The sequence below is a fragment of the Capsicum annuum genome, chromosome 2 (genome assembly GCF_002878395.1).
Source record: "Capsicum annuum cultivar UCD-10X-F1 chromosome 2, UCD10Xv1.1, whole genome shotgun sequence".
Lineage (NCBI taxonomy): Eukaryota > Viridiplantae > Streptophyta > Magnoliopsida > Solanales > Solanaceae > Capsicum > Capsicum annuum.
Window position 1 is genome coordinate 137,022,677 of NC_061112.1, and position 27,487 is coordinate 137,050,163.

A 27,487-nucleotide genomic window follows, 5' to 3' on the forward strand; every position below is an offset into this window, starting at 1 on the left:
GTTATTTTTTTGGTGGCTCTTGGGCTATTTTTTTGGTGGCTCTTGGGCTTCTTTATTTTTTATTAAGATGTCTATTTTCTTATGTAGTTCGGGTAATTTCGGTTCTTCCTGAAAAGGTTTTTGAGTTTCTTTGCCTTTAATTAAAATGTCTATCTTTTTGTGTAAGTCTAATAATAACTCTATTATGGTATTATTTTGTTTTAGTAGAATTTTATCTGTTATACTTGAATGTATATGCTTAGATAATTCTTCTGGTTCACTATGATAACTTCTTGATTTTTCTAGTGCTTTACTATAATTTATATCTTCTTCACTCATGAAAATGATATTTCTTCTAATCTTTTTATTATTTTTTGCAAATCTCTGATTTCTGTTGTTATATTTTCTACTTGTTCTACAAGCTTAGATATTAATTGAGTTGTTTTTACTTCCAATTCTTTAGGTCTTTCTATTATGGTTTTTATTAGCTTTTCAATTTCTAATTTTGTAGGTATTTTTTCTAAATTACATTTGTGATTTAAATACTGAATTTTTCTGTCTATTTCTATTTCTTGTGATTTTAAATAATCTAAATTTTGTTCTATCTTATCTAGTATCTTTTTATGTTTATTCTGAGTAACTTCTATCTCTTCTAAAATTCTTATTATACTATTATCTTTTTCCTGAATTTTTTCGCTTGAGTTTATTAAAAAGTCTATTATTGTATTATATTGTTTATCTTCTGAATGTAAAATATGTTCACCCTGGTTGAAATTACACCTTATAGTGGAGTTATCTTTTAATACTCTATATTTCTTTTCTGGTTGAAATCTAAGATCTAGATAATCAAGGCGTTTTAAAGAAGCTATCTTGTTATCCTAAGTGGTTTAAGTTAAGGTATTTTTTGCTTAACTTTGTTTGATATTTCAATCTATTATTTGTATAGGTTATATCTAATTCTACTTCTTGTATATTTTCTATCAGCCTAGATTGTTCACTAATTAATGCTTTTTTATAATAGTTAGATGTTATGGTAATTAGTTCGTCTGTTTCTTTAAAGTTTAAAATATCTATTTGTAGGTTTCTTATTTCTTTATTTAACAACTCTAGTCTTTCTACAAATTGTTTCCGAATTTTTACAAGTTGATGTTTATAAGCAAATTCTCTATAATATTGACGTTGTATTTCTCTAATACACTCAATATATCTTATTGGCATTTATTATCCTAATTGATAAGATTTTCTCTTAATACGTTCTTAAGCCACTTTATTCCTGAGGTATTATTTTCTAAATCTCTCTCACAACCTTGTATTTTCCAATTTAACGCGCTTACTAAATCTTCACAAACTTGTCTAGATGTATTATAGGATTTATGTAATCTGTTTGCTTCAATAACCTTCTTCGACTTTCTTCTAGGTTATGTTTTCTAGCTATTATATTATTTATTTTTCTGATTTCTCTATATAAATAGAAATAGCTACACCTTATGTCTTGGAAAGATCTATGTCTTTTCATACAGAGTTTATAAACTTTTGCGAGTTAATAGGTAATGTTCCCAAAATCTTCTCGCTCTGATACCAAAACAGTGATATATTCAATATTATGATATTTCAATATTTTAACACAAAGATAAACAAAGATAATAAACAAGGATAATTTTCAGTGAATAATGATTGGTTTTTTAGTATATCAGTTTTGTAAAACTTACTCAGTACTCCCTCTTTCCCACTGTTTCAGTTTAAGACTCCGTTCCTTATAGCTGTAACACCCCGTATTCAAGTACGTGTATTGGTCTTATTTATATGGAATTAATTTTTTATTTTTTTTATACCGGAATTTGCCCGTCGATGGTTCCATACGAAGGTTATTGAATAAGCTTTCCAATGATATAAAGATTTCCAAAAACGGATAAGTTTCGGATATAATCGAGCACGTTCGAAACTATAAAACAGTGGCCGGGATGTGTGAACAGTAAATGTGCAGGAAAATTTCCTGCACACAAACTACTGAGGCCTGCCAGTTTTTTGGGTCAACTTTGAACGATCATAACTCCCTCGATATAATGAACTGGGAGAGCTACCACCTATCAAAAGAAAGATCTTTGAGTCTTCTTTCCAATTCAATTGGTTTCATCCAAATCCAACATCTAAGTAAGGAGTTATACTCATTTTACTTCAGCCTCTCAAAACAGATTTTTAGGGTCAACTTCAAATGATAATAACTCCTTGTACAGGATGAACTGGGTGTCCTACTTTATATGAAATGAAAGCCCTTTGAATTATCTTTCCAACAATACCAATTTCACCCAAATCCGATATCGGAGCAAAGAGTTATGGCCGATTTACTTTAGCCTATCAAAACAGTCCACCATGGACAGATTCGGATTTACTTAAATTTTTAAGGGCAATATGGTCATTTTCCATCACCTCATGGACGAAAATTGATCATTATATACATATAATTAGTCTCATATCCATCAATTATCATCAAATTATTGAAAATAAGAAACCCTAGCCTAATTTCAACTCCAATTATCTTGTGATTCAACCGTAGAAAATCCAAATTGATTCCGTAGTTGTGTTCACCGTCTCGAGGGCTTCGAGAAGCACCCCTTATTTGTGCCAACATGACTTCGAAATCAAAAGGGCCATTTTATGGTAAGGATGTAAATTATGTTGGTGTTATTTATATGGATATGTATATATATATATATATATATATGCATATGAGCATAAAAAGTATGTTATTTGATTGTTGTTGAAAGATGATTGGGAAATGATGTTGGATTATGTTGAATTGTGAAGGAATTTGGTGTGATGATGTGGTATTGATGATGTGGTATTGAAATGATGATTATATATATATACACACATAAACCTATTGTTCAAGTTGGTTTTTGGAATGTTTTGCAAATATGGGTAGTATGGAATTATGGAAGAGAATTGTGGTGTTGGGTTGCTAATACTAGATGCCAAACATTTCATTGTAGATAAGTGATTTGTAAAGGCGGGAAGTTGTGTTGAATTGGTATCCGAATCTACAACGAGGTATGTAAAGCATACTCTAACAATGTTCTTTGGCATGAAAACACCAATGTTCCATCAAGTAAGATTCCGAGGTTGTCCTAAAACATGTATTGTTCTACGTTACCAACGAAGTTGTTTCCATTCTATAAAGTGTCAAAATGTTTCATTGATATACCAAAAGGCTCCTATTTCATTGTTGTGGTATTGATGATTCTGAAACACATTGTTGATGTACCAATGAGTCTTTATTACATCGTTATTGTATAGAAGGTCTATTACTTGATTCCTATTGATGTATCATTGTTCCAAAGGTACTATATTGGCATGAACACTAATGTAATAATCTCAAAAGCTTTTGAACTAAGTTATTGGAAAGATCTCTTATGTGTGTTACTTGATATACGTGTGGGTGGTATCCCAGGGGCATAAGCCTAGCATGGGTCGATCCCTATTTATGTGTTTATGGGTGGTATCCCAGGGGCATAAGCCTAGCATGGGTCGATCCCAGTTGATATGTACTGGGAGCAGCCTAATGGTCACAGTACGATACAGTATTGATTATTGTTAGGTGGTTGGAGGTTCGGGAGGAGGAGGTAATGGCGAATGATAATTGTAAAGAATGAAATGAACGAATGTATACCATTCCACAAATATGTTTGAATTCAAGAACCCAATTCAGATTAATGATAATGTACATGATCCTAAAAGTGTTTATGAAGTATGGTTCACTTCTATTATGATTTATTCACTTGTGTCTGATTTTCTTGATCCCCCATATCACATATGATTATTTACAGCTTTACATACTCAGTACATATTTCGTACTGACGTCCCTCACGGGGGACCTGCATCTCATGTTGCAGGCACAGGTACCTCAGTTCATACACCGCACAAGTAGGAGCCAGGTCATACAGCTATTGTTGGTGAGCTCCAGTTTGCTTCGGAGCTTTCCGAATCGGTTCCTTATGTTTTGTTATTGTACATGAGTCATGTGTGGGCGGGGGTTTGTCCCGACCCTAGTTATGTCATGTATATCCTAGAGGCTTTGTAGACATAAGGAAGGGTAAAGTCATGGAAGTTTATATAGTGATGTTATATTTGTATATGTGGTGGCCCCGACGGCCAAGTATTATATATATATATTTGTGCGTGTTGTGCTGATACAGGTAATTAGACTCTTCTATATGCAACGAAGTGCTGTCCAAATTTTTGGTGACATGTAAGTGAAAGTACAGGTATCTGAACGGGTTCTCCCGGGCCTTCTCGGCTTCGGGTGTCAGTCCGGCCCGATGGGATTTTGGGACGTGACAATAGCCTAGTCTCTCTCTCTCTATATATATATTACTCGTATATATATACACATTAGATATAAATATTTGTATTCGATATAAGTATAATGAAAGATTTGTATATGTGTCAACATATATTAGGTACTTGTATTTTGATTTCAATTGTAATTTACAAATGTAGTATATACTAGGTTGGTGGATTCTATGATGAAGATGAAGAGCCTTGTATTTACTCTTGTTTGGATGTGTTTGAATGAATCGATAGAAATTAGGGCATTGAAATTTCTTTTGAATCTAATTAATTCACCGTGTAACTGATTGTGCGTGATTTGTTCCACAAAACTATTACTTCCTTAAAAAAAATATATAATCAGTTTCAAATGTATCACTTTTTTTATATGTATCACCATTTCAAAATATCGGGATAAAATGTAATTAATAAAATAATCTAAATTTTATCTAATACCACTTAAAGATTTAGAAATTTATGTAAGTTACCCTATCCAGATCTGTGAAATTTATGTAAGTTACCCTATCCAGATCTGTAAGTTCCACGGAAGATAAACCAGCCCAAAAACAGTATTGTAACTATTCACCATTTGTTCTAAACTACTAAATGCGGATTGCCAAACACTTTTTTGACGAGGGAATAATGTGTTCAAGTTGCTGTACAACAGTAATAGGCAGTTAAGCATTTAACACTACCGGGTCGGTCGGTAGTTGGTCTTGAGGTGAGTTATGCAGGTATCAAATTTTACATAAGTAATACCACTGATAGTTGTTTAGTAGGTAAGTTATTCATATATATTAAAATAACACGGTGTTTAATTTACAATTTAAAAGTCCGCATAACTAATACATATAAGTAACGTATTATTTTATGCAAGATTGAAAGTGGAATACCTAAAACCGGTATAAAATTAACACATAAATTCTAACCGGTATAAAATTAATACATAAATTCTCTGATAACTAATGCATACATTAACGACCCCTTACTATATTTACTAAGAATAAGCATAACATGTATATGACCAACTCACCCACCTGATTTCACTATCACAGCAAATTAGTCAATTTGTTTATCTAGGTAGTGTGTTTACTTTTTGAATTGGCTGTCACTCATTTTTCAAGCTTAGAATTGGCCCAATCTTTTTTCTGCCACTGTTAATTTATCGGCTTTGCCTTGGAGATTGAAAAGATGAAAATAACGTTAAAAAGGACATAAAGGCAAAATCAAAAAGAGAGAGAAAAAGGAAGGAGATACTTTGGAATAGCAGAAAAAACTCTACTCCACTCCAAGTGTCTTGTGCATTTTGAAAGAATTGAAGACAATTATAGCTTACTATCTTAGCAAAATAGCAGAAAAACTCAAGTGCATGTAAGTAAATAACCTTGAGTTCACAATACTCAAAAGTTTAGCCATTCACATAAAGGATTTGCTCGGCCAACACATCTCGACCACTCTATAGTTTTGAGCAAATTTTAAGGCATTATGCATGCAATGTAGTGCCAAAAGGACTGGTGGATAATTTACCGGCCAAAGTCCTAAAAGCAACAAGAAAAACAGAGTTCTTCCTGATGATGACTCCAAACATTCATCAGTGACTGAAGTACCTGGAATGGCATTCGGTAAGATGATAATCTCCTGTCAATGTGACAAAAATGAGATGAATGTAAAATCTGATTTCATTCATCAACCAAAACTCTCTTGAGTCAAAGTGAGAACCTATAACGTAAAATTAGAAAGTACTTTGTAGACATGTGTAATCTGGATGGTGGACGAACCAAATATCATATGACAAGTTGGTTTCCAGAGTTCTTATAGGCGGGTTAAAACAACTCAGGGCTCTTTAAAGATTTTTTTTCACACATGACTTGAGTAGTACACACAGGAAACTGTCTGAAAATACTGAATTGTCTCTCCATCTTAGTTCTGTCCCAATTGCTAGACGAAAGTATAGGTTGGCATCTTTCATGTGCAATACAGAATAGGTAAACAATTAAATATCAAAATATACACGATGGGTATGTTCAAAACATTACAATGTCCAAAACAGCGAAAAAAGAAACTGGACGGAAGGGGTCTTAACTCGAAAAAGAAGGAAAGAAAACATACATGACACTACCTCAGACTACAAGTCCCATTCATGGTAGCCGCACTTCTTGAAACGAAAATACCAAGACTATGATTGCATCACCTTATTTTGTTCAACACATGTAGGCGCCTTGAATGCTTGACACTTCCACATTTTCCTCTCAAGCGGAAACATGGGATTATTACTGGTAGAACCTTTGCTGATGTTCTCATCGAATGATAATAAACTTTTAGATTTCAAATCCTCTTTAGGGCTTGCTTGATCCCTGAAGCTGCAAATGCTGAGGGGTAATTTTTTCTGCTTAAGCCTTCCCTTCTTTTTCCCAATGCTGCAATTATCATTTACAGAATCCCCAAATTTCTCCTTTGATTCTCTTTCCTTGTTTTCCGTATTTACATAGTATGCTTTACTAGACTGTGATGCTTCCCCATTTTCCATTTTTGTGTGGTCAGCTTTATTGAACTTTGTGTTTAAATCTACTCTAACATCCGATAAAGGCCCATCAGACTCTCTTTCTCTAGCAAAACCACTCCCATTACTCGTGGAAGGACGGTTTCCTTCCACAGACGTACTTCCATTCTGAAGCTTAGGTTTTTCAGAAGGAGAAGACCTTTTCAGCCTCTTGTGTTTTTGATTTTTCGAGTCAGAGGTTGAGTTCTTCAAAATTCTTGGAGAGCTATTTATGGCCCTATGCAATGTCCGAGCTAACTCTTCATCTGTTCTACAATTATCAGTCCCCTTATTCTTATTGTACAGCAACTGAACCGGAACATGCTTTTTCATTCTATTCCTCTTCAAATGTTTGTCCCTACTGGCTCCCTCATCAGAGAGAGTAGCAACCAATTCTAGCGCGCTCTTAGCAGCAGCCACAGCCTTTGCTGCTTTTGCAGCCTTCTCTTCTGCAATGGCTCTTGCAGCTTTTGCAGCCTTCACAGCTTCCACCGCGGCCAATCTTGAAGCCTCAGCAATCTCCTCATTCGATCTATTTGTATCTCCGAAATGAGATTTCAATAGATTATTAAGACGGATATCAAAATCACATCCGGGACTACTAACAGTAGCCGGATTCGAGGTACACGAGTAAACATCAGAGTTCTGCTTCTTCAATCCAGCAAGAAGCCGCTTTCGTGGAGGCAAAAGCACATCAGCATCCAAGTGATTGATATCACATACATTCCCTTCCATCTTTTTCTACATCTACACACTTTCAAACTACAAAAAACAACATTAAAAATCACATCTTTAGCACAAAACTCAAAAAACATAACCACCTCCATCCTTAAACCAGCTGGCACCTTATAATTCCCAAACCCTACATTAGATTCACATCCCTAAAGTTACCAAAGACTCAATCTTTTCACACAACTCAATCCAACCAAACAGAAAATCAAAAATCCAATCCAACCCCACAATCAAGAATCAGAAAAATAATCCAACAGAGCAAATAAGGACCAAAAATAAATCAAATTCAAGAATTTCCAACTTTTCAAGATTCAAAGCAGATAAAATAAACATAATTCACCATAATCAAGAACAATTAGCAGCTGATTCAAGAGAATTATGCAAATCTAATTGAACTTAGCTCCTTACATAATTTTTTTTTAATTATATTTTAATTGTGTCACAATTTTGATGTGCAAATAAGATGAAGCTCAACACAATGAGAATCAATAAAGGGTAAATACCTGATCTTGTCATTCTACAAATACACATAGAGAGGAGTTGAAATTAGGGTTTTTAGAGAGAGAGAGAGAGATGTATGAAGAAAGAAGGTATGTTGAAACACAAGTTGAAATGACAGAAAATTTTGAAGATTAAATTATTATTTTTGAAATTTTAATTTTAATTTAATTGTTTTAATTTTCAGGAAGAAATTTGGTTGGCTCTGATTATAGAGAGCTGGAAAATGCAAATGCTGTAAATATATGTTAACTATATACTACTACTATTAAACATTTGCTTATACCTCTATTTCTAGCTTAACCACAGATTTGCCATGGTGGTTCCCATACAGTACATGATGATATATAATGGGTGTGGAAAATATTTACAATAATAATTTCATGTATACTTATAATTGTTGTTATTATTATTATTATTATATACTAGTAATTATATAACAATAAAGAGGACGTGACTCTAAATAAGGTGTGTAGAATGCAAATTAATGAGCGAAATCAGGATTTTTACTTAGGAGGTTCAGATTTAAATATATGAACTAAATAAAAGGGTTCAAATTTTACTATATATACATAAAAAGTAATATTTTAACCATGTATATATAATAATAATTCTTCAGTGAAGTGGGGTTTGAATGCCCCCTCCCCCAGCCCAAGTGTAGCTTCGTTCGCGCAAGTTAGAATAAAAGGTTGGTAGGAAGGAGTATTTTGTCTTTTTATATATTCCGGTTGTCGTACTGTTTCGTATGTAATTCTTATTCTTGAGGTTTGGTGATACTTATCTCGGTTAGATTGATTGTCGTAGTTTTATTTCTGTTACTATATGTTGTCTTTTTATGATCTGTTATTACTTATTCTATTACATATTTTTCTAGATTATTTTATTCACAAATTTATTAAAAATCATTTCTCTAACTCACTTTTGAGGTAATGATACGAATTGCATTTTCTATCCTTTTTGGACTCCACATTCTACCTCTTCAGACTCCACTTTCGTGGAATCCATTGTTGTTGTCGTAAGTCTGTATATTTATAGCATCAATTTGTGACCAACTTGTTATCTGTTAAGGTTCACTAATAAATATAACAAACATATTTATATCATCGATACATGCATTAAATCCATAAAAATATGTGTCTAGTTTTAAAATTGATAACCAATCCACCGGTGGCGGATCTATATAGGGTCCAGGGGTTCATCCGAATCCCCTTCGTTGAAAAATTATACTATTTTGATATCGTAATTTTTTTTTTATATATAAATAGTAGAGGTTGAACCCCCTTCGACTAGTTCATATATGTACTACTGAACCCCTCACTGAAAATTCTAGATCCGCCTCTGCAATCCACTTGTCGTGCATACACTCCTTTGGCTACATTTAAGAATTGTTGTTGAAAAACAGTTCAACTTTTCCAATTTATTAGCATCATTCTTTACTTTAAAGTGATGAGACTTGTCTTAAAATTATCGATATATCGTTTTATATGTCTTCCCCCGTGTATTCTTTCTTAATATGGTAGTAGTATTTTTTATCCAATAAATTAGTATCTGAAGTAATTGTATCATATGTATTAAAGAAAATGATAGCAAAATATTCCATTATTGGATATTGATGCATTGTGTATAGGAGAAATTACTTTCTCAGAAATCTAAAACAAAATGATGTGCAGTAGTAAGGAGAATAAAAAGAGTGAAAGGTGGTGATAATTTTGATGTCCAATTAATTGTAACACCAGGTAACTCTAGTTTTTTTTTCCTTCAAAAATAAAATATATATATATATATATAAAAGAAAATTCTCAGAATTTTATCTTTATTTGCAATGCTAGAAAAAATAAAGAGGATAGGAGTATATATGCTTATCGTATGGCATATTTGATCCTCATAGGAAAATATATAAAAATAATAACATATGTTAAGATAAAATTAAGTTATATATATATAATTCTCATTATTTTATCTTTATTTGCAACACTAGAAAAAATAAAGAGAATGGGAGTACATATGCTTATCGTATGGCATATTTGATCCTCATAAGAAAATATATAAAAATAATAACATATGCTAAAATAAAATTAAGTTTTACTCGTTGTATAATAATGAATTTACTATTTAAGAAGGAAAATGGTGATTTTATAACCAACTATTGATGGATAAAATCCTAGCAACTAACTTTAATGATTCTTTGAAACTTGAAAGTGGAAAAGAGCACAAACTATTTTACTTTGTCTAGTTGGTCTGTTAAATTGACTTATTATCTTCTATTTTTTTTTCCCTCCTTCGTCTTTTCTTTTCTTCACTTGAAAAAAAGACAATTCCATTAATGTGGTGATTTTTCAACAAATAAAATAGAGAAAGAGTGATATAAGAGTAACTTAAACACCCCAACTAAAAATAAAATAAAAAAATAGGATTTTCATGTACGTAAATTGATATAAAAGGAGAGAAAATGAGATGGCTAATGTTACCTGCTTGTCACATAATTAGATGAACGACCAAACACGAAAAGGGTGAGGAATGAGATTATTCGGGATAAGGTGGTAGTGGATTCGGTAGAAGAAAAGATGCGAAAAGTGAGGTTATGTTGGTTCGAACACATGATGAGGAGGGACTCTGATACTCCAGTGCGGAGATGTAAGACACCAAGTATGGATGATTTTAAGCGGGGTAGAGGTAGGTCGAAGAAATATTGGAAGGAGGTGATTAGGCATGACATGGAGCAGTTACAGCTTACGGCGGACATGACACTTGATAATAATTTTTAGTATTATCTTGTGACTAGCGGTGTTAGTTTATTTTACATATTATACTAGTTTATTTGTAATTTTACATTTATGTTTTATCTTTGTTATACTGTTATTGGTCTTAAGCCGGAAGTCTATCGGAAACAACCTCTCTACTTCATTTGAGATAGTGATATGATCTGCATAGACTCTACCCTCTCCATACACACTATGTGAAAATACACTGAATATATTGTTGTTGGGTAGACAACACGTGTGACGTTTAGCTTGGGCCCTGTTTCTCTCTTTTGGATAACAATTAACCAATTGAAAATAAAAAAAATACTCTTTAAGAAAATAATTATATATTGTTATTTTATTTTATTGTCTTTATTAATTGATTTTAGGATGATATGTCTGGAAAATAAGTTAGGTAATAAATCATTAATGTTGAGGATAAAATAGAAGCAAAAATCTTTTCCTTTTTAGTGACACATCAAAAGTGATAAATAAAAATAAAAATCCAATTAGAAAAATAGTGATAAGTAAAAACAAACAAAACACTAATAAATTAGCAATCAACGTTTTTTTTTTTTTAATACAAACTTAACACTCGTTGAAGCAAATTATTTCCCAATTCGGTTTCATTTGTGCAAAGTATCCATAAAAAATATTTACAATATTAGTAATTTATATTATATATTATCTAATTCTTCGAAAGTACTTACTTGTAAAATTATCCTAAATATATTATTTGTATGTGTATATAATCTAATAATTAGGGATAAGATGGGCTCGTAATGTTTCAAATCAATTTCTTTTTAGTTTATAATATCATGGTTCTTGAGTATTTACCTGAGATTTTTAATTTTAAAAAGATATACTAAATTATAATGACACGTTAAGTTGCTTAACATGACTCATAATATTCGTTTATTTAATGCCTTGATTAGAAAAGTCACTCTACCTTAACCACCTTATTTCATAAATGCAACTTTAAAAATTTTAGCAAGATGACAGGTAGGAATAAATATACACCAGGGGTTTGGTGTGAGGGATGAGACATAAATAGTTCAAAATAAAATGAAAGATTATTTTATTTCACGTGAGGTATTAGTTAGTATCAAAATTATTTATTCACTTTTTACACTATACTGATGGAATAAATTATTCTCTATAGATATAATGGGCTAACTCTTTCCCAACCAAACAATTTTTAAGGTGTCTTTGTTCGGTCAGGTATATCACTTATAAGTTTTCTATTAATAACAGTTGAGTGTATAAATGGTAGGCTTTAAGTTGAGGTATTTTGAAAAATGATCTCTCCATCTCTATGAGATTAAGGTACGATTTGTGTACACTCTATCCCTATAGATTTATTTTATCTTGTTAGATTTTATTGAACTTGCTATCGTAATTGTTGTTATAAATAGGAGAGTATAACTTTTTTTTTTATTTTTTGACAAATCACACCAAATTAATAATCGAGTCAAATCCAAAAATTCCACTATGATTCAATTTGATTTTAATTAATATGAGCCAGGTCAAAATAAAACAACACAATAATAATAATAATTACTACATTTAATAAAATAAACTTGTAGCTAAGATCTAATTAAGAGGTACAATTAGCTACGCGCGTCATCAAGACACCACCCGCGCATTTTAGAACTCTGCGCCCTTCACCACCATCATATATAACCACACCGACCGCCTAAACTTGCCCTGATTTCAAATTACTGAAAGCCCGCTCAACTGAAAACCGGAACTTCATACGCTACCGGCGCATCATAGAGTACTCCACCGGGTTACCACCTCTTAACTGTCCCGATCAAAACCCTAAACTCTAAATAATTTTCCCGCCGAAACATCAGCTCAGGTAATACACTAATATTACCGCTCAGGTATTCTTCCCCCCTCTTTTAAGAATAACAAAATTTGTTTTTTTCTAAGGAAATCAAAGAGATTGTAGTTTTTAAGAGTATATTGGCGTTGCACATATTAAGGAAATTCAAGATTTTCTTAAAAAGAATTTGTTGTAATTTTTGCAGCGTATGTTAAGGATGTTGAAGAATTTGTTTTTACATTTTTTTTCAGGGAGATGGGGAGCATTAAGCGAATGCCCGAGGCTATTTGGAGCAGGATGCGGTCAGGGGTTATCTTGTATGATTTCACTAGGATTGTTGAGGAGTTGGTTTTCAACAGCCTCGATGCTGGTGCCACCAAGGTGCTCTCATTTACCGTTTTCAAAGTTATGACACTCATTGAATGTGAATTTATGGAGTGGTTCTTGAAGGCGCTGTTGGGTTCAATGTGTAAGAAGTGAATGGAAAATGAAGGGAATAAATATGGAGTTTTTACTATTTTTATGAATAGTTTCATTATTGCTTGCTGTTCATTTACTTTGAATACAAATATAGAAATAACAGGTGCCACTCGCACAATTAAAAAATTAAGTAGTTTAATTATAAGAAGTTGCGATTTGTTGTATTTTGAATGAAGACACTCGATTGGTCAGACTTCTGTAAATGCCCTCACTGGCCATTCGTTGATTTTGGTTGTTTCGTAAAGGTGGAAATTTGTGCCATGTAAGAGAATGAGGAATTATATGGTTCATCTTTTCTGATTTTGTTAATGTTTTGAGGATCAGTAGAGGGGAGGTGTTAGCTGAGAGCATCATAGTTAAGTGAACTAACACTGATAAGTCATACTTTTATGCAATTTTAACTGCTTAGACTAATTGTGCCTGAGAATTTGTGTGCTGTTTGCACAAAAGGTCACTTGTGAGGCTCTTTGATGAATTCTTATGTTCCTTTGTTTGCTACTTCTGATGACGAGGCAATGAAAATTGATGTATCTTTTCTCCCCTTAGCATGATGCTCCATTTTAGTGTCACAATTTTTTTACCAAATGCATATTCTTATGTGACAAGTGTATTTCTTTTTTCCATGAGATTTACTTCCTTATAGGACTGTTCTTTTTATGTTTGTTAGTTTTATAAGTAGTGTACTCCTACTTTGAACTTTAACCTTGTTTCCACCAGGTATATGTTGCTATAGGAATTGGAACCTGCTATGTTAAGGTGGATGACAATGGTAAGTATTAATTTCTTAGACATTGGTCTAAATTCTAATGCATTTTGATGTGCAGAAAGTTCCGCTCAAGTTTTTATTTTACTTCATCACCTGAAGTTGTACCTTGTTTTGAAGGATCTGGTGTTTCACGAGATGGACTGGTGCTGATGGGAGAAAGATATGGTAGTCTTTTTGCTAAATGTTGGACTGACATCATCTCTTCTATTGTTTGATGCTGTTGTACATAATTTCTTTTGCCTGACAACTATGATGTTCATAAATTGGAATGATTGTTGTAGTCTATAGGATTGCGTGCATTACTCAACTGATAGGTTGTTTGGCGGTTTGTTCATTAGTATCATTTTATGGACGTTTTTTTGTTTATTGCTGTGCATTTTTACTTGTAATTGGTCCAACTTGTTTGGCTGAACACAATACAAAATATTGATACGTACCTTTTGTTTTTGCTTTTACTGTAAGATGTTGATGTACATCACTTTCCCTGGTGCTTCATTTGCAATAGAGTACTTTCTTTGCCTGCACCGCCTCCCCAAAAGAAAAGGAGAGGGGGAGAGATGAAATATATTTTTTTGTTTATTTATTCTAGCTGAAGTTGAGCTGGAATATATATGTTGATGCTTAGGTACTTTAGGCTTTAGCCCAGCTTATGGAGACAGCATATTTGCCTGGTTCTTTTCATCTTTTGTTATGTTTCCTTTTTTCCTGGCCGTTTTGACGATGGTTTTGTACACTTGCTTTGCACCAGCGACATCAAAATACAGCAATTCAGATGATATGCATGCTTTTCCCACAAGTTTTGGCTTTAAAGGAGAGGCTCTGAATTCTATTTCTGATGTTTCTTTGTTGGAAATTGTTTCTAAAATTCAGGGGAGGCCAAATGGATATCGTAAGGTTTTGAAGGTAAAGTTTTTTTGAGTTTTAGTTGGTAGTATCCATTTGGATAGGTATAAAACCACTAACTTGGTTTTTGTTCTTGCCAATGTTTACAGGACGGCAAGTGTTTGTACCTTGGAATTGATGATTCTAGACAAGATGTTGGTACAACAGGTAATTCTGCCTAAGCCTACCTGATACATGAGTTGACTGCTGTTTGCTAATAAGGGAATTTCTTGGGATTTTTCTCTTTGCAGTCATTGTTCGTGATGCGTTTTACAACCAACCAGTTCGAAGGAAGCAAATGCACTCCAAGTACTACTAGTTTTCTCACAATTCAAACAAATAAAAAAATATTAATTTACATACTTCACTTCCAAATTGTAATCTTACCCGATTGATCTTTTTGTTTGCATATATAATAATCTGGAAGCCCAAAGAGGGTTTTGCATTCTCTGAAAGAGTCTCTGCTAAGAATCGCCCTTGTGCATCCCAGTGTTTCCTTCAAAATTATTGATATTGAAAGGTCTGCCTTTGTTATATCAGCTAACTTAAGGATATTTCCTGTTTGCTTTCTTAGATTTTGTTCATTTGCATGCAGTGAGGATGACTTGCTTTGGACACATGCTTCTCCTTCTCCGTTGCCGCTCCTGTCTAGTGGGTTTGGGATTCATCTGAGTTCCCTTAACAAATTGAATGCAAGTGCTGGTTCATTCAAGCTCTCAGGATACATTTCAGGTCCTGATGTTTACACTGTGAAGGTATATCGGCCCAAATTGATGGGTAAGAGATGTTATAAGTTATCTTTTCTACACTTTGTTTCCCTAACAACCACTGTTTAACTTACAGGTCCTTCAATATTTCTGTATCCACTTATTTCAGTATATTTTTCTGACCAAAGAAAACGGAAAATTAATTGTTGGTTACCATTTACTATATCGGATGCTTGTTTTAGAGGTGTTTTTGTTTTCCTTGACCCTCGTAACGCAGATATCAATTCAAGATTTGTTTCCAAAGGACCAATACATAAATTACTTAATAACCTAGCGATGAGTTTTGACAGTGCTTCTGACATTGAGCAGCGAGGTAGATCTCAGAGAAATCCACTGTTCTTTTTAAACCTAAACTGCCCAAGATCTTTGTATGATTTGACTTTGGAGCCTTCAAAGACCTCTGTGGAATTTAAGGTGAGATTTTTGTTGTCATTTATGAATTAATTTGTTTTGAGGTTGGAAAACAAATATGAGTCTTTGGATTTATTTTTATAGAATTGAGTTCGTGTTAGCGTTTGTTTTGTGCGAATTGGCTTGGGTTGTTTTCTGTAAAAGTGCATTTCAAAACACCTAATCTTTTTTTGGAACTTTAGTGTGTGGTAAAATTATTAGGTTAAAACTGGGGAAACATCATTATTTATTACTAATTGTATAGGATTTCAAAGTAATGAAAAGGAAGGAACCCCTGACAGGCAAGGCCCTTGCGTCATAGCTGTTCCTGGAGAACAAATTAGTTTCCCATTTGTTATGGGAGAAAAATGCAAAACCATGTTTCTAGCTTCTTTTGGTTGCAAAACCAAACAGGCCAATGTTAACAAGGACAGGTCATACATATTTGTTTTACTTATTGGAGTGTTGTATTTCTTAGTACAATGTGTTTGCTGCTACTGTGACTTGACATTTTTTTTCCAGTTTGAACTTCGTATCCTGGTTTTTGCTTACCCAATAATTTCTGCTTCCCTTCAAATTGATTTTGCAGTTTTTTTTTCCTCAAAATTTACAGCAAGTTTCATAGATCTAGATATTTGCTACGTCAATCTTCTTTTTTAAGAAAGAAAAGAAGATTGATGTAGCTATCTTTAAAAGATCATGACATCACGCTGTATATTGGTTTTTTGATTCCTGACCATATATTTTTGAAATGACATGTTTTTTGTTGTTTCTCGCTGATTTTCTTGAAATTCCTACTAGAAATTTATTGCATACATCAAGCATGCCTGTTAATAAATTTGTGATATTTTTCCCACTGCACAATGGGAAGAATATTTGTCTATTGACTATCATAGGCTGTATATTTTTTCCATAAGTATCAATTTTGGGATGTACTTGCCCTAGGGATTTTGCTAGTGATGTGAACTCAAAAGGGGATTGTGGTAGGGAACATTTCACGAGTTTGAACCCTATCATCGACAAGGAGCCTGATATTTAAGTGGGATCAGAGTAGAGAGGTGGCTCATTCTCAGGAGTTTCAAACTTGTAAGTCAATCCGGGTCATCTAGTTCACAAGAAAGTTTTTCGTTATTCAGAAAAAAATTTGAGCCACTAGGAAATTTTGGTTTATCTTCACTCTTCAGGGGGTGTACCCTGAACGTGTGTAGTGCTTATGCGCCGCAAGTGGGAGCGGAGGGGGAGGAGAAGATGCGGTTCTGGGAGGCTTTGGAGGAGGTGGTGAGAGGCGTGCCCAGTTCGGAGAAGATTGTTGTAGCAGGGGATTTCAACGGGCACATCGGGGCGCTACCGGGAGGCTTTGGGGATGTACATGGTGGTTTTGGTTTTGGAGAGAGAAATGAAGAGGGGGCGACCCTATTGGAGTTTGCGAGGGCCTTTGGGCTGGTGGTGGTGAACTCGGGCTTCCCGAAGAAGGACGAGCACCTGATCACTTTTCGGAGCGCGATAGCCAGGACCCAGATTGACTTTTTGTTGCTTAGGAAAGGGGATAGGGCGTTGTGTAAGGACTGTAAAGTCATCCCGAGTGAGAATCTCTCGACCCAACATAGGCTTTTGATTATGGATTTGGGTATAAAGAAGAATAGAAAGAGGAGGAGTAAGGAGTGTAGACCGAGAATTAAGTGGGGCGGCTTGACGCCAGTAAATGCGTGGGAGATAGGGGAGAGGTTGGCGGGCAAGGGGGTGTGGGAGTGTAGGGGGGACGTGGATAGTATGTGGGACAGGGCGGCAAGGTGCATCAGGGAGAATGCAAGGGAGGTGTTGGGTGTTTCTAGGGGCCGGGCCGGTTACCATCGGGGGGATTGGTGGTGGAATGAAGAGGTGGAGAAGAAAGTGGAGACCAAGAAAGAGGCGTATGCTAAGTTGGTGGAAAGTAAGGACGAAGAAGAGAAGCGGGTAAACAGGAAAGAGTACAAGCTAGCGAGGAAGGAGGCGAAGTCAGCGGTCACGGCAGCTAAGACGGCCGCTTTTGAGAGCTTGTATGCAGGGTTACAGGGGAAAGGAGGGGAGAAAAAGTTGTTTAGACTCGCTAAGGCTAGGGAGAGGAAGGGTCGTGACCTCGATCAGGTGAGGTGCATTAAGGGGGAGGACGGTAGAGTGTTGGTGGAGGACGGCCACATAAAGAAGAGATGGCAGTCGTACTTTCATAGGCTCTTGAATGACGAGGGGGACAGAGCTATTGTGTTAGGGGAACTGGAGCACTCAGAGGAGTGTCGGGATTTTAGCTATTGTAGACGTTTTAAGGTAGAAGAGGTTAGACAGGCAGTCCGCAGGATGCGTAGGGGTAGGGCGACGGGGCCGGATGAGATACCGGTGGAGTTTTGGAAGTTCGTTGGTGAGGCTGGTGTAAGGTGGTTGACTGGATTGTTTAATGAAATTTTCAGGACGGCAAAGATGCCCGAGGCGTGGAGGTGGAGTACCATGATCCCTCTCTATAAGAATAAGGGGGACATTCAGAGTTGTAATAACTATAGGGGGATTAAGTTATTGAGTCACTCTATGAAGATCTGGGAGAGAGTGGTCGAGGTGAGGCTAAGACGGATAGTGTCTATCTCGGAAAATCAGTTCGGATTTATGCCCGGCCGCTCGACGACGGAGGCAATCCACCTGGTACGGAGGTTGGCGGAGCAGTATAGGGAAAGGAAGAAGGATCTGCACATGGTGTTTATCGACCTGGAAAAGGCTTACGACAAAGTCCCCAGGGAGGTGCTTTGGAGATGCTTGGAGGTGAGGGGAGTACCGCAGGCATATATCAGAGTAATTAAGGATATGTATGAGGGAGCGAAAACCCAGGTGAGGACGGCGGGAGGAGACTCAGAGCATTTCACTGTCCGGACAGGATTGCATCAGGGATCTACTCTTAGTCCCTTTTTGTTTGCGTTAGTAATGGATGTGTTGACGCGGCGTATTCAAGGGGAGGTGCCGTGGTGTATGCTCTTTGCAGACGATGTAGTTCTGATAGATGAGACTCGAGGGGGTGTAAATGACAAATTAGAGATGTGGAGGCAAACTCTTGAGTCTAAAGGGTTCAGGGTGAGCAGAAGCAAGACAGAGTATGTGGAATGTAAGTTTAATGACGTGAGGCGGGAGAACGAGGTAGTAGTGAAGCTGGAAGCACAGGAGGTATGTAAGAGAGATAAGTTCAAGTATCTCGGGTCCGTGATCCAGAGTAACGGTGAGATTGACGAGGATGTCTCGCACCGTATTGGGGCGGGATGGATGAAGTGGAAACTCGCGTCGGGGGTGCTGTGTGATAAGAAGGTGCCGCCCAAGCTTAAAGGCAAATTCTATAGGGTGGTAGTCCGTCCGGCCTTGCTGTATGGAGCGGAGTGTTGGCCAGTTAAGAACTCCCACATCCAAAAAATGAAGGTGGCAGAAATGCGGATGTTGCGCTGGATGTGTGGACTGACTCGAGGGGATAGAGTTCGGAATGAGATTATCCGGGAGAAGGTTGGTGTGACTTCAGTGGAGTGTAAGATGCGGGAAGCACGATTGAGATGGTTCGGACACGTGAAGAGGAGGGGCATGGATGCCCCGGTCCGTAGGTGTGAGAGGCTAGCGTTGGATGGTTTTAGGCGGGGTAGGGGTAGGCCGAAGAAGTACTGGGGTGAGGTGATTAGGCGGGACATGGAACAGTTACAGCTCACCGAGGACATGACCCTAGATAGGAAGGTCTGGAAGACGCGAATTACGGCAGAAGAGTAGGGCCAGATTGGGTCGCTAGTGTAGGGAATTACTTGGTGGGGGTTTTTTTTATTTTTTATTTTTTATTCCCGTTATGATTCCGTATTCAGTGTTCCATGCTTATTACGAATCTGTGTGCTTTCCTCTGCTTTCCTCTGTTTTATATTCCTTATGGGTGCCGTATTTATGTTATGTCATCTGCTTCTGTGCTTTACTATGTGTTTGTGTGATATCTTGTGCCTTGAGCCGGGGGTCTTTCGGAAACAGCCTTTCTACTTCATCAGAGGTAGAGGTATGGACTGCGTACATCTTACCCCCCCAGACCCCACTAAGTGGGAATACACTGGGTTTGTTGTTGTTGTTGCTTCACTCTTCAGGTGTGGAGATTGGAAACACAGCTTTGACTTATTAAATATGCGAACACTGTTGTACTTTTGGCATTATTCTAGAGATTCATTAGCTTCCAAGTATACCTTTTTATGTGCTCTTTGTTTCAAAACGTATCAACCTACCTCCTTCATGTTAGAGCTAGTATCTTTTCTCTTATTTGAAGAAACAAAAGCGAGAAATATATTAGTAGAATATAAGACACATCTATAGATAGATGTGAAATACAATTCACATCTCTTATTTAATGGGTGAGACAAACTTTATAGTAACTAGAACACCTAGCATAATATAATAGTGGACACTTCTCAAGCACAAAGTGGGAAGCCAACTTAGTTTGCTTATAGTGAAAGCATAAGAAACTGAATATCACTGGAAGATCTGGCTAAAGAAGTGTCAGTAGATGGAAGCATACCAGGAAAGTTAATAGTGTTGTCAGAAAAATGACCAGTAAGAGGTGCTTCACTACAGGAATAATCACCCATAAGAGGCACGATGTTGTGAGGACGTTCCTCAGAAAGAGGCATGACAGTGACACAACCAGATGATCATCTGAAAAGAGCCATAGGAAAGAGGTCTTCTTGAGCAGTTGCCAAAAAGAGGCATGTTCTCGCTAGAATGACCACCAGAGTGAGATGTGATACTGAAGAGAGGACACCGATGGTAAAGGGTCGGTTTTCCTTTTTTTTTTTTTTTTTTTTGGGTGGGGTGGGGGTTGCTTGGACAGGAGTAACTGGTATTGGCTGAGGCTGCTTGCCAGTAGGTCTAACTTGTATGAGATAGTACAATCCACATCTTAGAGGAGCTATCTTCATTTGAACACTTCAGCACTACTCAAACGTTCTAACATTTTTAATAAAAACTAGAAATCATTTATTTAGAATGAGGGGATTAAGGAAAAACTAGAATAGTCTCTCTGAGGAAGTGTCCATTTCTTTTTTTTGATGTGTAGAGGAAGTGGGAGCACATGTACGCAGAGGACTGCATTTTTTCCCCTCTTTGTTTTCAATTGCAGACCAGATCAAACTTGAGAGCTGTTGCACTTTTTAGGATTACTGAATTTTGTTTTAACTGATTACATGTCTGATTCTGTAGACATTTTGCTATTAACCAGATAGGAAGCTACTGACTTCAATGCCATGTTATTTGTAATGCTGGTCATCACCAGCTCAGAATTTCTACTTTGTGTACCATATGTAGGTTAAGAGAGGAGTGGTTTGACTAAGGCGCCGTGTCTGTGTGTGTGTGTTCTTGTTTGTCCTTTAGAACATGTCACCTGTTCATTTTTGTTCCATGCTAGATGTGCAATCAAATTGCCATAAATGATGTGCAGCATTTACATCATTGATGCTGATTGTGTTAGTCTGATAAAGCTATTTTGATGTATTTTCAAGAATCTCTTATGGCAACTAGTTGGTTCTTAATAATACTTGTAGGATTGGCGCTCCGTCCTTCTCTTTGTTGAGGATACTGTCGTGAATCTCTGGACAGAAAGTAACGCTGCTGGTGAGAGCAATTGTGCTATCGAAATTTTCATGCAACATCACTTATTTGTACATGTGGCTTTGTCCACTCCACTCCTAGTCCCTTTACCTTTCCTGTAGGCTTTAGCCCACTCTCCCCTGGTACTTTTTTCAATTCTTTTTCTCTTGAGCTACTATTGGAAAACTAGAGAAGAATATAGTTGTTGTCTTGTTGAAGTATCCTCCTCATCTGTTGCTATCCCATTCCCTGCTCCTCTTTTCAGATATACCTGTGAATTATGAGACTGGAAAAAAGAGGAGCAGGGCCCAGAGTTGCAAAGCTACTCTTGAGCTTCCTTCCCCGCAGCCAAAGAAATTGACTGGAGACTGCACTGCCAGGAAAGAAATTCAATCTTCACAGAATATTCCGTGGGAAAGTTCTTCTGAAAAGCATGATCCTGAGTCCAGATTCCTCTGTCAAATGGAAAGTTCAAGTTGGTCAATTGATGGGTCTCTTGCTCATGGTAAAGTCGGTGTGAACTGGAAATCCAGAAGCTCTGTGCAACCCCTTTCATCTAATGTTCTACCTACAGTGGATGATTTCCTGGACAGCAAATTCAATGCTTCAGCTAGCTCTAGTTATAAATCAGACTGCCTGTTTGGTTCAGGATGGGAGGATGAGTCTCAAACAATTGTAGCTGGCAGATCAACAGGGGATGCCTCCTTTAGGAAGTCTTTTGAACTTGATGACAGTTCAAATGTGATGCATGAGAGAAGGGAACCATTTATGCGGAGCTGTTCTTTGCACAGGAGCCTGATACATGATGGAGCATCTTTTGATAGTGATGAAGATATTAAGTTTGAAAAAAGTGACTACAGAACTAAACAAAATTGCCTTGAAGATGATTGTAGTGTTGAATTTGAAGTAGTTGATGATGTTAACCAGGTCTTAAATCAAAGGTCTAACCAGGTCTTAGATCATAGGTCTCCTAGACGCAAAGAAATATATTTTGAGAACTTCTCCAGGTGCAAAACTCCGAGCAAGGCATTGCAGAGGTCAAGATTTTTGTCTGGAGATTCAGAAAAATCTTCCTTAACCAAGGACATTCTAGATGAAGACGATCATCTTATGGACTTCGTTAAACAGACTGAAAATTATGGTTCTGGCCTGTTGTCTTTTAGTCCAGACCCGTCTCCTCTGCCACCAGATCCTTTTCTCGGGACCAGGTTTCAAGTTGTTAATCCTTACATCGCTGAAAATGGGATTGAAACTTCTGCTAAACATGAATTTGATTTCATGTATAATTTTGGAAATATGGAACATAATATCTTGGTTCCTGCCATAAGTAATTGGGAAAAAGAGGACTGCTTCTTCCCAGATCCTGCAAAGTTTGATCTCAATTTTAATGCTTGTTCTAGAGAGGATATGGGCAGTATAGGGGGACTTGATTCGTGGGACGTTTGTAATTCAGGTCCTTCTGAATTCCATTATGATGGAGATGATTTGTCACGTATACATTCTCATGGTGAAGAAAATCTTAATAATTCTTTGATTCCACGAGCTATGCTTTCCTCTAGAGTGGATGTGGACTCGCATAAATGGATTGATGCTGGAAATCAAGGTAAAACAGATGAGCCTCTAAGGAAGAAGAAAAAGACAAGAAGTCATTCGGCTCCTCCATTTTACCAAGGCAAGAAGTTCTTTGCCACTGGTGAGTCTTCAAGAAAGGCAGCAGGAAATAACAATATTAAGACTGTTCATGATGTGCCACTCATCATGCCAGGTAATTTGCCCTTGAGTGTTCGTTTGTGTTAATACTAAATGATGACAGAAGATGTGTGCAACAAATTAATGTTCTTTTCCATCTGCAGAAACAAGGGGTGTAAGGAGATTGCAACATTCTGCAGAAGCTATCTGCTCGGAGCTTCCCCAGCAGTCATCCAATCAATGTGATCTATCTTCGACCCCAAGTTATGGTGACAGTGTATTCTTTGATGAAAGGTACTGTTATCTTTCTTTGGGAGGGTTAGGTCTCTTTTTGATATTATATCAATAAAATATATTAGTAACTCATAGAACCTGATGTTTGTCTCTTCAGGCCAAGTGTGAAAACGAAACTTGTTAATATCTGGAATAGCAATTTACAAACTCAAGGGGAGTGCACAAGCACACACGATAAGGAGTCAAATGAAGGTAAACGGTTCCTGCCATTTGTTCCTGACCTGAATAAGAGCTGGATTTTTCTAGTGCATGTTTCAATTAATTAGCTTTAATTCTTTCACCCACTTTGCAAGATTACCTTAGACTGCATTCTTATTGATCATGAAAGCATTAGAGATTACAATGTCTTTTTCTAAGTCTCCTAGGCCCCACAGTCTCTTTCAAATTTCCTCTTGCTTATGTTCTGATATTGTAATAGAATTATCATGCCTGGCATTTTGTATTCAATTTTTCAGAATTTGCACCAACAAAAACTCAAAGTATCTTAGATTCTGGGACAAAATGGAGGGACTTCTGTCCAGAGGTTACAGTTGAGTACCGTAGCTATATCTCGCGCATTTTTGTGACTCATGCTCTGTTTTGTTAAGATGATGGACTTTTTTCTTTCCAGTATGAGATGCAGAAGAGTACCGGAACAGAGAATCTTAAGAATCAGGATACTATACTCAATGTCACTTCTGGCATCTTGCATATGGTTGGTGATTCATTGATTCCTGATACCATTGATAAAAACTGCCTGGAGGGTGCCAAAGTTCTCCAACAGGTTGATAAGAAGTTTATTCCGATTGTGGCAGGCACAACACTTGCTATAATTGATCAGGTCTATTCTGGCCTTTGCACAGTCCATTATGGAAATTCTTGGTTTCTCATGAGTTTCCTTGTAATGCATTTACTTTAAAAGATTGTTTCTCTTAGGGATCGTTTGATTGGACTCGTTAGTAAATATAAATCTCCGCATAGACTTCCGATAAATAGAAAAATATATTTGGCCATGCAAGAAAAAATAATATCCGCATAACTATCTAGCACTCAGTTAGCCTCATTAGAAAAAATAAGCTTGACATAACTAACGCATGGATAAGAGTATTTACAGGCAAAAATTTCCTTGAAAGTAGATCGTCCCAGCATAGCATCACTTATTTATTATTCACCTCATAAGAATCCCCACATTATTATTTATCCCATAACAGCTTTTACATTATTATCACCGCATAAACATTCCCTGCATGATTAATACTTTAACCAAATAATATCTTACTTTCTAGTCTCTTGTATTGCAATTCTGTGATATACTCAAGAAAAAAAGAGTGATATAGGGTGCTTTATCTTTTGTTTCATCACTTTGTGAATGTCAGGTGGAGTATATTCTTATGTAGAAACTTAGGTCCATGTTTTGATAAATGTGAGTTCCTTTTTCCATGGTCAAGGATTATGATCTTTTGTTTGATTCTAGCATTTTTCTTCATTGAACGTTACACTCATTGTCGTGATCTACAGCATGCTGCAGATGAGCGAATTTGTTTGGAAGAACTGCGTGATAAGGTAATGATTGTCTAAATAACTCATTGACATGTCATTCAACTTGGGGTCTGTAACTTAGTTAATTATCAGGTTCTATCTGGACAAAAGAGGACAACAACCTATCTTGATTCCGAGCAAGAATTGGTATGTTTATGCTCATCTAATGTGAAAACAAAGTTCAATCTTTCCCTTGCGCCGCTCGGCTTGTGGGGAAGTCTTGGAACTCTTTATAATAGGTAACATCGACTTTTGAGTCTGACCATGCCTTTGCAGGTCATGCCTGAAATTGGTCACCAATTACTACTCAACTATGCTGACCAAATTCAAAACTGGGGTTGGATCTGCAATATTCATTCTCAAGCTTCAAGATCATTTTCCAGGTATTTTCTGGACTTTTGTTTAGATATTCATCACACCTAGTCTATGGGACTTGATAAAATGGCTATCTACCAGAAATTCTGTTGCTCTATATTTTACAACATGCATTAAAGTTGAACTTAACTCCGAGCATGAAGTTATATATTTTGGTTAAAGCAGGAACTTGAATCTGATTCACAAGCAGCCAACATCTGTCACACTTCTTGCGGTAACATTCTCTAGTACTTGTCTCTGTCATGTATACATTCAAAAAGTTAAATACATGTAAACCATTTGCAAATCAGTCTTAGAAGGAAAAGGTAATATAGTATTGATTGTAGTTGTTAATACAGGATTAGGAAGTCACATCAACTATTAGGAAATAAGAATTGGGATTAGGAATAATAGGGAATAAAACTACGCTGTGAAGTATAAATAACACTAGAGCTGTGAGAAGATTGCTCACCTACCTTCTCTAACCGTTTACTACACTTTATCCTTATTCTCTTCAGTATCCCTATTCCTCCCTCTGAAGGATATATGCCTTGATTATACAGGTTCCGTGTATTTTGGGCGTTAATCTAACTGATGTGGATCTATTAGAATTTCTTCAACAGGTTAGTCCATTGACACTAACTAGCTCTCATGTTTCACTCCTCCATTTAATTCAGATCTTTCTCATGTGAATTCTTGCTTAAATGCTGTATCATATCCTCTGAATAATATATTTGCAACCCACAGCTTGCTGATACAGATGGATCATCAATCGTACCACCATCAGTGAATCGGGTCCTGAATAACAAGGCTTGCAGGAGTAAGTTAATATTTAATTTATGAATTTGGAGCTACCTTGATGCTCTCTCGCCTCCGTTTACCCCCACATAAGAAAAAGAGAGAAAAGGGAATCAGAACCAAAAGTGATTTAAGATATTTTTCTGTGATCCCGATGTCTTTGTTTTCATTTGTATTAAGAAAAAGAGAGAAAAGGGAATTAGAACTAAAAGTGATTTAAGATATTTTTCTGTGATCCCGATGCCTTTGTTTTCATTTGTATTGGAACAATAACTCTGATATGGATAGAGTGGAATAGATACAGAATGAGGATCAATATAGCAGGCCAACTAATTTTGGGGAGCATAAGTGATGGATTAATTCCTGATGTTGACATTCTGTTCACTTATTTATTTATTTTCGCAGGTGCAATTATGTTTGGAGATGCATTGTTGCCTTCAGAATGTTCTCTCATTGTTGAGGAGTTGAAGCAGACTTCATTGTGTTTTCAAGTGAGTGGAAAATTGCATTTTAGGAAATATCTACCCAGAGTTGTGTTGGAACTGCATTTCATGGTATGTTTATGAGAGGAATTCCATATTATTAATGACTGCAATATCTTTTCATTTGTTAGTGTGCTCATGGACGACCGACTACTGTCCCTCTTGTCAACTTGCGTGCTCTGCATGACCAGATTGCTAAGTTAGGTTCGTTGAGTAGGGGTTCCTCCATAACATGGCATGGATTACTACATCGGCGTGAAATCAACCTAGAGCGTGCAGCAGAGCGACTAAAATCAGCCGCATCCTAGTGTCAAAAGCTCTCATGAGTATACCTAACTTGGTTCTTGTTGCTACCTATCAAGCAATAATGTCGCGATGAAGGTATCCAGTCTGCGATCATCAAATTGAAGGATAGTCTGGATCCGGAGCATGGTAGTCAGTACAGATTCAAGAGATAAATGTATGTATGAAATGTTACACTAGCCTTTGGTTGCTGCAACTCTCTCTCTCTTTCTCTCTCAACACACATACAGATGAAAAATAGGAAAAGGAAACAGATTGTACAGTTCCCTTGTAAAGCCGGAGTAACTCACTGTGTATAGAATGTAAAGAAATGCTACGATAATCAAAATAGATAAGATAGTTTGATTGTAACATGATTCAGCTGTTGAGATGGTTAAATTTGTATGTCCCTCTGCAACCCTCTCATTTTGCTAGACAATATTAAATGATATTGGAACTATAAATCTCCTTAAGATGTGGAATTTCCGTTTACATTGCTGCTATGCGCGTCCCACAATTCAAGCTGCAGAAG

General features: G+C 36.4%; 2 protein-coding genes across 7 annotated transcripts; one reads left to right on the top strand and one right to left on the bottom strand.

Annotated features, from left to right (window-relative positions):
* Nucleotides 1-6,275: 6,275 nt before the first annotated feature.
* On the bottom strand, nt 6,276-8,337 carry LOC107859774. The gene is made up of 2 exons (XM_016704877.2): nt 8,080-8,337; nt 6,276-7,606 (listed from the first exon to the last, which is right to left on the bottom strand). Exon 2 carries the CDS (start codon nt 7,577-7,579, stop codon nt 6,482-6,484), a length of 1,098 nt encoding a protein of 365 aa, XP_016560363.1. The 5' UTR covers nt 7,580-7,606; nt 8,080-8,337; the 3' UTR covers nt 6,276-6,481.
* Nucleotides 8,338-12,411: 4,074 nt separating this feature from the next.
* Nucleotides 12,412-27,428, top strand: LOC107859776 (DNA mismatch repair protein MLH3). 6 transcript variants are annotated; one of them, XM_047407157.1, is made up of 25 exons: nt 12,412-12,701; nt 12,895-13,024; nt 13,841-13,892; nt 14,007-14,054; nt 14,638-14,792; nt 14,882-14,939; nt 15,023-15,080; nt 15,199-15,291; nt 15,367-15,526; nt 15,615-15,630; nt 15,756-15,952; nt 21,493-21,562; nt 21,804-23,303; nt 23,392-23,521; nt 23,619-23,713; nt 23,977-24,050; nt 24,132-24,341; nt 25,019-25,063; nt 25,133-25,186; nt 25,316-25,422; nt 25,577-25,628; nt 25,957-26,016; nt 26,141-26,213; nt 26,597-26,682; nt 26,805-27,428. In XM_047407157.1, exons 2-25 carry the CDS (start codon nt 12,899-12,901, stop codon nt 26,979-26,981), a joined length of 3,696 nt encoding a protein of 1,231 aa, XP_047263113.1. In that variant the 5' UTR covers nt 12,412-12,701; nt 12,895-12,898; the 3' UTR covers nt 26,982-27,428. The 6 variants fall into 6 exon arrangements, 4 of the variants coding, with proteins under 4 accessions (XP_047263113.1, XP_016560367.1, XP_047263114.1 ...); XM_016704881.2 differs by having other exon boundaries at nt 12,412-12,676; XM_047407158.1 differs by having other exon boundaries at nt 12,412-12,676; nt 25,580-25,628.
* The last annotated feature ends 59 nt before the right edge of the window (nt 27,429-27,487 follow it).

Coding starts and splice junctions, on each gene's coding strand:
- LOC107859774 (XM_016704877.2), bottom strand. CDS start 7,579: ATGGAAGGGAATGTATGTGATATCAATCACTTGGATGCTGATGTGCTT.
- LOC107859776 (XM_047407157.1), top strand. CDS start 12,899: ATGGGGAGCATTAAGCGAATGCCCGAGGCTATTTGGAGCAGGATGCGG. Junction 14,793..14,881: donor GATATCGTAAGGTTTTGAAG/GTAAAGTTTTTT, acceptor CAATGTTTACAG/GACGGCAAGTGTTTGTACCT. Junction 24,342..25,018: donor CACTTGCTATAATTGATCAG/GTCTATTCTGGC, acceptor CGTGATCTACAG/CATGCTGCAGATGAGCGAAT.